At 43.1% G+C, this 12683-nt stretch overlaps 1 protein-coding gene across 1 annotated transcript; it reads right to left on the minus strand.

Annotated features, from left to right (window-relative positions):
• Positions 1-925: 925 nt before the first annotated feature.
• On the minus strand, positions 926-7540 carry ccr10 (chemokine (C-C motif) receptor 10). Its single transcript, XM_070545318.1, has 7 exons — positions 7511-7540; positions 7234-7375; positions 6631-6640; positions 5993-6078; positions 3957-4018; positions 3775-3847; positions 926-2498 (listed from the first exon to the last, which is right to left on the minus strand). Exons 1-7 carry the CDS (start codon positions 7538-7540, stop codon positions 1363-1365), a joined length of 1539 nt encoding a protein of 512 aa, XP_070401419.1. The 3' UTR covers positions 926-1362.
• Positions 7541-12683: the final 5143 nt, after the last annotated feature.

Here is a 12683-nt window from a genome sequence, read left to right on the forward strand (position 1 = left end):
GCCAATTCTTCTGCATGAGAATGTTTATTTATTATTAGGGTGGATTGTTTATTTTGTACACAGAAAGGTTTCAGTCGTACCACACATAGAATAAAATGGGTGAAACAAATGATTTTACTTAAACCAAAATCTCAGGATACATTGTTCTGACGAACATGACCAAGATTATGATGAGTTACACAGCCTGATGATACAAGAAAGGCTTAATATTTATTTTCCACGATGTTATTTAGCTCCACACTATATTTTTGGGTCAGACTTAAATATTTATTTCCCAAATACTGATTTTGCAAACTAAATGTTTAGCTCTAAAATAAATATTTAGCTGGGATCTAAATATTTATTTCGGAAAATAAATATTGAATTTACAAAATAAATATTTAATTAGTAAGTTAAATATTTGTTTAGTGAATTCAATATTTATTTTACAAACTAAATATTTAGATCAGACCTAAATATTTAGTTTGCAAAATAAATATTTAACTATAAATTAAGTATTTAGCTTGCTATTTATTTGGAAACTTTAACATTTATAAATGTATGAATAACATGGTGAAAATATGACTTCGAAAAAGTGAACTCCCAATTTTTTCTCTTATGATATGCCAAATAACCAAAAATATTGCTGTTAGATTATGACTGTTTGACTTTACAAATGGCACCCCATAGTGATTCAACAAACTACTACAAAGTAATTGCTGAATGATTGTGTGTTTGTGGTGACACCTGTGGAAACTAAACAGCCACCACTGCCATCATCACACATCTGGTTTTAAAAAGCAGGTTTATTTACATATTACCAAAGTGAAGTACAATTTGAGATTCATATCAAACATTAACAGCGTTATAAATGACAAAACATACAAATTCATTTGAACAGAAAGTGGAAAATACAAAAGCTGAAAAATGTATTAAACCTGAACAAACCTTTACATTTGAAAACATGTTTTAAACCTTTATAAGAAACAAAAATGCTTCTTCTCGATATGCATGCTATACATAAAATATATAGTACTAAATTATTTAAACAAAATGAAAATTAAATGCTGATCTTGTTTCAGTTAAGATTCTTGGAACAGAAACCAACCCAGTTTCAGGTAACTGAAGAGATCTGTACAATTCCTTTAAATGAACGGTTGAGTTTGAATCAGCTCGCTGAGATAGGCAGGGCTGGTGTGCAGACCTGGGGAGGTGATAGGATCTGTTTTTTTTTTTGGTCTACTGGAGGACACGTGCAACAGCATTTAAAATCTGCTGCATCTGTTTGACGCCACAAAGTACTGACACCCCTACAGGCGCCGGCTCCAACATTTAGGCTTATTTGTTTCATAATGGCTGGGTTCTTCATGACGACTGGTGCGCTCAAGTTAAAACTGGAACTTCTGATCTCGCTGCTGGAAAGTGAAATTTGAGGGAAGATTCCGCGTTGCCGCTGGAGATGCTGCGATCGGGTGATGTTGGAGAACAAACTGAGGGCACTGTGAGAGCAGGAGATGTGGCAGAGATAGATGTAGAGCTCACCATCTGCAGCCTTAACTGGAATCCACATGGGCAGCCCAAATCATGCATGAGTTGCAGCACATCCTTACGGAAGCGCATGCCGACCAGACCATACAGAATGGGGTTGAGGCAGCAGCGGGAGTAAGCCAGAGTACAGGTGGCATACTCTAGCACCGTAGTTTTGGACTTTCCCGCTAGTTTGAGAGACAATATCAAGGTGTAGGGCAGCTGGAACATCAGAAAAGCTAAGACCAGAAACACCATTAGCTTCAGCGTACGCTGACGATGCCACTGTTTACCTTTGCGATGCACGTGGCCGCCCCATAAAACTACACCAATGGAAGTATAGCATGTCACCATGATGACAAAGGACACACAGAAGACAGCAATGATGGTACCACTGGGGGCCATCCTGACGAGCCCTGCTGCTTGAAGGCCACAGTATAGTGAACCAGCATTCATGTTGACTCCAGAGTAGATGATTTCAGGCAGGCTGAGGAGAACAGCAGCAATCCAGACACCTACAGCAGCAACATTTCCTGCTGTCAGTATCAGGCTGCGCAGTCGCAGCATCTTATGGGCTCGTGTAACCACCATGTAGCGGTCGACGCTTATGCAGGCAAGCAGCAGCAGCCCGCTGTACGTGTTGATAGCGTAGCATGCACGCATGATTTTGCAAATGAGGGCAGGAAAGATCCAACCCAGATGGGTGTCAATGGCCTGCAAAGGGATGGTGAGGAGCAGGATGAGGTCTGCCAGCGCAAGGTGGAACAGAAAGACATCAGTCATGGAGCGAAGCCGGAGGCAACAGTAGCGGGCAAAGGTGGCGATCACGAGGCAGTTTCCTACAACGCCTAGTAGAAAGATCACGCAGAAAGCACACGTCTGGAATGTTTTGATCATGTTTTCTTGATGTTTATCAGGCCCACCATACAAGTCAGAGTCATGGCCATCATAATCGCTGTAACTGTCATTTGAGAGATTTTGGTAATACCACTCTGTTGAGAGAAAGAGAGAGAATAATTAATCACCAAACAAAATATGGCCATCCCTCTTTAACCCCTTATAGAGCCAGCTTCCATATTTAGACACTTCCACTCACATCACTGATTATGTAGGTGCGCCTTTTCATGCACTAGAATTACAAGATTTCATACAACCAATCATCGGAGATCAAGCTAGCCACAGATTGAGCCATGGCGTTGTCCAGCCAATCAGTGTGGGTCAGTGAGGCGCCAAACATTAGTATGTCTGCGAAACCAGAAAACTGCTCAGTCTCTCCTTGTGTTTACAGTTGGATCTTTAGGAAATTCTCATACGACACAGTTGACTAGTTGTGCTAAATAAGGATATATGTGTTGTAAATGTTGAACTCAATATGAAATCATAGCATGACAATTGGAGTTGCCATATTAGAACAAACACACTGAACAAGTAAAAGAAAATATTTATATTTTTATGATTAAAATATTTGTTGTTTTTATGTGTTTTTAATACAATCTTCAAAACCATGGTAAAGTAGTAGTAGTTTTAAACTAAGATTTAGGTGAAAAACAGAGAGGGAAAGTTATTGCACCAGCCAACTTTGCCACCAGTGATGATGAAGAGGAGGAGGAAGGTGACTATGAGGCAGATTATCAGACATATTCTAAAATATTATAATATTTTATATTTGATCACAGATGTTATCCATTGCTCATTAACTTTCAAATATATTCAAAAGTTTTTATAAAAAGTGTGTTATATTGGATAATAAGTGTGATATTTTACAGTAAAATAACATTCTAAAGTGTACTAGATTGTTTTGACAACTAAATTCTATAAATTAGATAAATATACAGATTTTATTGTTTATAGTTATTTTATTTGAATATTTATATTGGGTAGTACTAGTACAGTAGAACCGTGACACCTGTGTACAGCAGCCAGTGTGTCCCAGGGCAGCTGTAGCTATTGTAGCTCATCACCATCAGTGTGTGAATGGATGAATGATTGACTGTGGTGATTCACTGTGGATTCCTCTGACTCAGAAAGGTGTTGTCAGCTGGTTTGCATTTAGTTGGACTATTCTCTGTTTTTCATCAGGACAATGTCCCCAAATGCACGTCCAGGCTGTGTAGGGGCTTTTGGACCAGGAGTGATCTACCAGATGACATGGTATTTCATATGTGTTAATTCTAAGTTCTGATGTCATCAAGAATCTAGAATAAGATGTCATAAAGAGAAAGAAATATGTTAAATGTTAGGACTTTTGACTGGAAGTATAATCCTCACCTTCATTGCTGAAAAGCGGCTCAGACAGTGTGCTGATAAGCCCATAATGAAGACTCTGACTCATTTTGAGTTCCTGCAAAATACCACGACCAGACAAGCTTGCGTGAGGACTTCTAATTGCTCAAAAAGCTGTAAATTTCCAATTTACATGAAGCCTAGGTTGATTCTGAGCAGTTCAGCACCTGGGAGAAGGGGCTCCCGGATGCCCCTCTGGGACAAACCCAGTTGGACACATCATGGACTCCTGGAAACAGTGGAACTTGATCTGTTTATCTCAGCTGTCTGTAGGGGATTCTGAAGACGTGTGGATATTCATGGTGTTGGTGTCAGGTTTCCTGCTCATTGGCCTAGGAGGCTACCTGGCTTACCGGAAAATTAACGAGCTGTCGAGGAATATTGGCTTGCTCCCGGAGCTCAGAGATGGTTTGCACTGCGCTGTGAATTCACAGACTCACATAATTGTCTAGATGAATCGTAAGCTTGGGACTTTGGCCGATATTCATGCTTTGGCACAAAAGATGGATGCCATCAAGGAGAAAGTGGGCGAATCAGCATGGATTGGGATAGATTAATGTACGCCATTATTGGGATTTTGAGAGGCTGAGGACCAAGGAACTCTAAGACAGAGAGGAAATTATCTCTGTCTGGCCCCAAAACAATTTCTAATCTGAATCTGGTGCCCTTGAGCCTGTAAGCCTCCAACGAATACTCCCCCCTCAGAAGATATGTGGAATGCTGTCGCTATGGCAACTCTGTCTCCTATCCCAGCCTGGGCAGGACTTCGGGCTGTGAAGGTCGGAGAATCGTTCCAGGAGTCACTGCACATTCCAAACCTCAACGACCCCCCCCCCCCCCCCCCCCGGTTCAGACTGACGTGACGTGTGCTGCTTATCGTGGCTGCAGGAACTGACGTGTGGAGAGTCCCAAACCCACCGCCCCATCTAGTGGACACTTATGTTGTGTGATGATGTCTGAAGTCTGCTGCATCTCTGTCTGAGGTGTATTTTTGCATAGCAAAGCTGCCCTCCCTGTGGAGGGTAACTCTGAAGTGCCTTTTTTCTCTCCCTGAACCAATCCTCATGTAACCCTCTGATCTCTATTAAGGTAGCGCGACTCAGGGTTGCGAATGTCCACAGTCATCAACTCTTGTCACGTGTCTTGCCCATGTATGTCTGATCTCTGAATTGTGTGTACTGAAACTCTAATTTCCCTCTGGGATTAATGAAGTATCTTTCAATTGAATTTGAATTTTGTGAAGATATCAGGAAACACCGACTTGTAGAAACGAGCTGAAAGTCAAAGATCTGTTGCTTTGCTCCTCAGTTTCAGTCAGCAGCTGTGATATTTCAGTCATTTAGCTCTGGGTTGCGTGACACTGGCATCAGGTCGTTGGCACAGGGGAAATCGTGGGTAGCTTTAAGCTCTACAGATCAGTCAGTGTCGCGTGCTAACAGCCTTTATAGACAGTTTCTACAATAGCTTTTTTTCATTCCATCTTTCAGTATGCTGCTTTGTTAGCACTCAGGCTGCTTGCAGAGTTAAATTGCGTCTGTTTTTTTCTGAAATACCTTTTTAAATAGCGTGATTGGGACAGTTACGGAGTTTTGCTCTTGACAGGTAAGAGGAAAACCTTTGGTAGATGGTGTGGAGTCAGAGGCTGGGGTTAATAAAACTGCTTTAGAAACAAGCTGCTTTTCATATCAAAGCAGAAGAACAGGGAAACGAGAGGCTGAAACATGGAAAGTCAGTTCACTCTTTTCAAGCTTGACGGAGTAGATTTAGCCTGTGCAAACCTTTTTAGGGGTGTTGCATAATGTGATTATTTTTGCTTTGTAAAGTTAAAAAACAACTGACTGAGAAATTCAACAAAATGCTAGAAAATTTAAGCGTGAATGGCTCTGGAGGCTGAGAGGAAGTAGAAAAAACCGACTCGTATGTTGTACGTTTATGTAGTTTGCATCAGTCAGGGGTGTTCAAATGTAACACAAAGTGTTGACAGAAGTCAAATGCCTTTAATGATTCAAGAAACTAAACATTAGGGAAGTATCACCATTAAACACACAGCTGCCGTGTGGTGCATTAAGGGAAGTGTGTACAGTGTGTAAAGAAGTGCAGCCTGGATCTCAGATTAAAATGCCTTTCTTCCTCTGCGTTTTATCGCTTTGCTGTTCAGATAATGCGGCAGATCGCATGCCACCAGATCATCTTCCTCTCTCACTCTGACTCAGACTCTTCGCTCTGTCTTTGACGACTTCAGTAACTCTTGGTGAGCGTTCATCCTGCTGCTCTACGCTCACCTGCAAGCTAAATGTCAAACACCAAATATCAATCTCAAATGAAGCATTGTAAAAGTAAGTGTGATAACTGAAATAATGCATCTAAGTTTGTTAAAATGCCCTTCATTTAAATGTAGTCCCGCCCATGGAACAAAACCCATTACAGCCATGGGACGCGGACTTTTAAGGTTAAACTACAATGTCCTCGTTCTTTAACTCATCTAATAATTAAAGCAATTAGCAGCATCAAAAATGTAGCTTTGTAATTATTTTGTAGTAGCTTGTGAATTTTCAAAACAATGAAAATCATGCTATAAGATGACGAAAGTATAAATAGCTTAAAAATTCTACATATTTAATAAGGCGAGGCTCGGCTTTCGTTCATTTCAAAAAACTTTCGGACGTTTACATTTTACAAGTTTAGCTCTGTTTTTCTGCAAACCGCTTTGCCTCTTAAATCGGGCAGTAAGCAGCAAAAACGATTACCTGTAAATGAGATAAAACATTTCTGAAAGTCACCGTAAAAACACTGCTCTCTCGTGTCGTTGTCTGGATTTGATTTGTTATTTGCTTCTGGTACCTGTCAGTACCTATTTGTTTGTTTTGAGAAATTCAAATATTACAAAACAGTCTGCCGGGTTTTTCCCAGATGCTATAACTTTAACATTATTATACAAAATAATAACATCATAAAACATGACACATTTACAATCAAGCTGAAAGTGAGATCATCGCTGGATGCAGCTGGGTGCAGCTGCTCGTTCTGCTTCAAACTATAAAAAATCATTTCTTTCTTAACGGAAATGAGACTGTTGTTATTGAAGCTTCTGCTTTGCCTGCTTTAGGAGTAAAACTATTATTGAATCAGCTGTCTGACATTAAATTGTTGGTTTCACTGCTGCTCAAGAAAACAAAGGAAATCTAATTTTTTAATATAGTGAAAATTCCAGGAAGCTTGTAAAAGGTTTTATTTGAAAGCAGACAGACAAATAAAAGCTCCATCGCAGGCTCTATTTTTACATTTAATTTTTAAAGCTCTCTTCTCCTTGGTGTTGTCAAAAGGATGAAGGTTTTACCGGATCTACATCTACATCGGCATCTTTGCTAGCTATAAATCCTTTTTATTCAGTTTACGCACAAATCTAGAGAAATAAAACAATAACAGCTTTTTTAATTAACTCACCTGTGCTATTAAACATATCCCAGGCCATCTTCCTACGCCCGCAGAACAGATTTGTGAACCTGGCACTCTTAAAAACAAGACTGGGCTCAGCCTTAGCCACCACAAGCCAATGAGATGGGTTCTGTGTTTTGCTGACCTCACTCTACCCCTGCCAAGGTTGTTTGTGTTCAGTTGTTTGGAACTTCAACCCTTTTTGATAGTTTTGAAGTGCTGTGTCTCTGTGGGCTGCTGTTTTTCTTCCAAATCCTGAAATGCTTCATAGCTTTTTGATCTGCACAATGGTGTCTTTAGCCAAGAGGCCCGTCATCCCTGCAAACAATTAAATAACAGAACCTTTTGGGTTATTTTTTTCTATCTTAAATTGTGCTTATATTGTGCTGTTTAAATAATCCTTCATTTACTATCTAAATGTGTCCTGGTACAAGGACAGGAAGAAGAAAAAATAAATAAAAAGGCGTTTTACCCACCGGTAAAAACATGGCAAACCACATCTGGGTGGAACAACTGGTACTAAACCAGTTCACAACCTTTCGGTGTGGTTGTTGGTTGGTTTTCGAGTCATCTCTCCACATGGGGAGAGCCAGTCAGGTGCAGGTTTGAATAACTGCTGGAGGTCGTTTCAGGTACATTAAAATAAAATATATAAAATGAAATCAAAGTTCAAAATAAACCACACTATAGAAACAATCTGTAAGGGAGGCTGTGGTTTGATTTTTCTGGTCTGACTCAGTTCAAACATTTAAGTTGTTAAGTACAACTTCAAACCAAACACAACGCATCAATACCAACCAGGTGAGAACAGTGTTGGGAGTAACACGGTACAAAAGTAATTAATTACTGTAATGCGTTGCTTTTTGCTGTAATGTGGTAATGTAAAGCATTACAGGGACAGAAAATGGTAATATTTACTCGGTACAATTGTCAGTAACGCGGTAATTACGATGCATTTTAAAACCCAGAATCAAGATGTGGGTTTCGTAAAATTTCAGCCTGAAAAAAGATCCAGTATCCACATATATGACGTCATTTATGGACTCGGCTTTGCGGGCATGCTATGAGCAGAGAGGACGCAGCGGTAATGGCTCAAATACTCCAGCTGCGTCCTGCGCGCGGCCGCTGTTATATTCACAAAATCGCTCCACCAAAACAAAGTCATTCACTTGCGATCGTTTATATCAGCCCATATTCTCTGGTACTTCATGTACTTTTCAGCTGAGTTCATAATCTGTGCCCCAGGGATTTCAACTCATTGCTGCTGGAGCGCAGCGCAAGCTTTTTATTTATTTTTTTGCGTTCAGTAGATCCCTTTGGCTGATTAGTTAGAAAGTAGGAAATCTAGGAAACAGTTTTTCTGGAAGACAGAGAAAACATGCAGCATGCAGGAAGGTTAAGGGCAGGAAGTTCTTCTAATAAAATCAAGAAAACAAAACAAAGTGCTTGAAAAGAAAAAAGTAGGTAGATTTATCCCCAACACACATTTTTACCAGTGAAAAGCAATAGTATATAAGAATTTAATATTTATACATGTGATAGAATCAGATCACCCCAGAAGTCAGTCCCACATCCAGGGCCGTATCAAGGCATTTGGGGACCAAGGCAAATATAGGCTTGGAGCCCCCACCACCTCACTCCCTGCTCAGTTAATATAAGATGGCAGCATGCTGAGAGTACAAATTGTTGTTGCTTTTATTTAATAAACAATCATTTTAAAGCACTGTTATTATATCTGACTGTTTTTAACATCAACCCTAGCTCAGACACCACATCACCTTCCACATATATGTCATGAGCTCACTGAGCGTCACATTACCAGATTCATGTTGAAGTTGTTTTGGTGAAAGTAACTTAAAGTAAAGCAAAAGTAGTGTAATGCCTTACACTTTAAAATCAGTAATATTGTAATGTAATTAATTACTTTAAAATGAGGGTAACAAGTAATAAATAATGCATTACAGTTTTGAAGTAACTTGCCCAACACTGGGTAAGAAGGTCCAGTCTGGTTGGTCAGGTTAAATGCAGGCGGGCCCACCAGAAGGTCCTATATTCTAACATCGAGCACACGGTCTAACCGCGAGGCAACAGGAACTCAGGAGGTAGAGTTGGGTTGTGACGCTATTGGTGGACTGCCGGCTCACTCCTGGGAACTCTGCTGTTGTGTCCTTGGGCAAGACGCTTAATAAATAATATATTCTCTGTAAAGAGCTTTGGATGCCTTGAAAAGCGTCATAGAAATCTAATCTGTTATATTTAATCCACTCTCACGCTGGTCACAGGTCACCACAGAGACATCAGTCTGGTCAGGTGTGGCTTGAGATGCAAACCAAAGATCGTCAAAAGTTCAGCGGGTTGGTCCAGCTGAGGGACAACGTGCAGAAACATCTGGGTGTGACTGCTGACTCAAACCAAATCTGTTCACAACCTTTCCCTGACACCTTCTGGAGGCAACTCCTTTAACCCTTTCTGATTTAACCAGGCTCGCTCACTGAAATCCCTGCTACATCTGCAGGTAATTGTAACTTTTGGAGCAACATTTCCTGGGTTAGAGGTAAATTCTGCATTAGATAAATAAAAATACAGACTTCTGCAGAATTGATAGCAAGTGTTTTGGTGCAAATGTGTTGCCTGATGCTGCAGACTGTAACAATGTGAAACACCAGACCACAGTGGCTGGTTTCCATACCATGGGAAACCTGCACAGCAGGCTGATTTACATCACTCTCACTCATGAGAACTGTTGGCATGTTGACAGCTGTGCTCGGATGGTGATGCTCCTTGATCCACCGTGTGGTTAAAATTTGATTTTATCCATTCCCCATGCTTGTCTGTGTGTTTGGTTAACGGTTAATGCAAACTAGTGTGAAACTGGTGATCTGCTCGTGAATAACAAGCAGGGTCAACAGTCACTTGTCATAACAAACAAAATCTTTACAATACTTTAATAAGATTGTGAACCCTATGAATATTTCTTTGCTGTGTTTCTGAATGTTGAGAATAATTCCTACCATCTCATCCAGAGAAACCATTTGTCTGTAGATGAGTAAAGCAAGGCCCGCCTCACGGATGGAGCAGTATTTGTGCTACAGTATCTGGTGTGTGACAACATGGCAAAACATACACACTGATATCAAACATGACTGTTCCCTGATCAGACGGGAAGATGAAACGTGACTTTGTAGTACACAAGCATGGTGGACGAGCATGCAGCATGTTCCTCACTTTCTGACTGGCTAACTATCAGATTCAACAGGCCAATTTGTTTGTTCCCAAAAATCAGTCCAAGACAATCCAACGTGTTAGTAAGCACAGATTTATGATTGGAGCGGTCCCAACATGCTTCTGAGTAGGTGGAGAGCCATTACGGTAATCTGACACATCGGCAAGGCTGTCGGAGAAATTTGGTCCGATTATCCTGCCGTGTGAAACAGGCTTAAGCACTACACATACGTTGTCGTCGTCATCTTCCTCCGCTTATCCGGGTCCGGGTCGCGGGGGCAGCATCCCAACTAGGGAGCTCCAGACCGTTGTCTCCCCGGCCTTCTCCACCAGTTCCTCCGGCAGGACCCCAAGGCGTTCCCGGACCAGATTGGAGATGTAACCTCTCCAACGTGTCCTCGGTCGACCCGGGGGCCTCCTGCCGGCAGGACATGCCCGAAACACCTCCCCAGGGAGGCGTCCAGGAGGCATCCTGACCAGATGCCCAAACCACCTCAACTGACTCCTTTCGATCCGGAGGAGCAGCGGTTCTACTCCGAGTCCCTCCCGAATGTCCGAGCTCCTCACCCTATCTCTAAGGCTGAGCTCGGCCACCCTACGGAGGAAACTCATTTCGGCCGCTTGTATCCGTGATCTCGTTCTTTCGGTCATTACCCAAAGCTCATGACCATAGGTGAAGATTGGGACGTAGATCGACCGGTAAATCGAGAGCCTGGCTTTCTGGCTCAGCTCCCACTTCACCACGACAGATCGGCTCAGCGTCTGCATCACTGCAGATGCTGAACCAATCCACCTGTCAATCTCCCGATCCCTCCTACCCTCACTTGTGAACAAGACCCCAAGATACTTAAACTCCTCCACTTGAGGTACTTTAGCCCCAGTTGACGTCAGTAGATCCCCATCCCCACTGTAAACAGTGTGAGCGAGTTGCTGCCTCCCTCTTCTGAGGCGCCGGACAGTTTGCCAGAACCTCTTTGGAGCCGATCGAAAGTCTTTCTCCATGGCTTCACCAAACTCCTCCCACACCTGAGATTTTGCCTTGGCAACTGTCACTGCTCCACCCTGCTTGGCTATCCAGTATCTGTCTGCTGCCTCCGGAGACCCACAGACCAGCCACGCCCTGTAGGCCTCCTTCTTCAGCCTGACGGCTCCCCGAACCTCTGGTGTCCACCAGCGGGTACGGGGGTTGCCACCATGACTGGCACTGGCCACCTTGCGACCACAGCTAGCAACAGCCGCCTCAACAATCGCAGAGTGGAACAAGGGCCACTCGGAGTCAATGTCCCCCACTGCTATCGGGACGTGGTCAAAGCTCTGCCAGAGGTGGGAGTTGAAGATCGTCTTGACAGGTTCTTCTGCCAGGCGTTCCCAGCAGACCCTCACTATGCGTTTGGGTCTGCCAGGTCTACGCGGCATCTTCCCCTGCCATCTGATCCAACTCACCACCAGGTGGTGATCAGTTGACAGCTCCGCTCCTCTTCACTCGGGTGTCTAAAACATATGGCCGCAGGTCAGATGATACGACTACAAAGTCTATCACTGACCTGCGACCTAGGCTGCCCTGGTACCAAGTGTACCGATGGCCATCCTTATATTTGAACATGGTGTTCGTTATGGCAGAACTGTGTCTTGCACAGAAGTCCAATAACAAAACACCACTCGAGTTAAGATCAGGCGGGCCGTTCCTCCCAATCACACCCCTCCAGGTCAAGCTGTCATTGCCCACGTGAGCATTGAAGTCCCCCAGCAGAACAATGGAGTCCCCTGATGGAGCACTATCTAGCACTCGTCCCAGGGACTCCAAAAAGAGTGGGTACTCTGAACTGATATTTGATCCATAAGCACAAACAACAATCAGGACCCGTTCCCCGACCCGAAGGCGCAGGGAAGCTACCCTCTCGTCCCCCGGGGTAAACCCCAACACACAGGCAGAGAGTCTTGGGGCTAACAAAAAGCCAACCCCAGCCCTCCGCCTCTCACCCGGAGCAATTCCAGCAAAGGAGAGTGTCCAACCCCTCTCAAGGACTTGGGTTGCAGAGCCAGTGCTTTATGTCGAGTTGAGTCCGACTATATCTAGCCGGTACCGCTCAACCTCTGCCACAAGCTCCTGCTCCTTCCCCGCCAGCGAGGTGACGTTTCATGTCCCAAAAACCAGTTTCCTTGTCCAGGGATCGGACCACCAAGGCTCCCGCCTCGGTCTGCCACCCGATCCACACTGCACCGGACCCTTCATGTTC

The sequence above is a fragment of the Nothobranchius furzeri genome, chromosome 16, assembly GCF_043380555.1.
Source record: "Nothobranchius furzeri strain GRZ-AD chromosome 16, NfurGRZ-RIMD1, whole genome shotgun sequence".
NCBI lineage: Eukaryota > Metazoa > Chordata > Actinopteri > Cyprinodontiformes > Nothobranchiidae > Nothobranchius > Nothobranchius furzeri.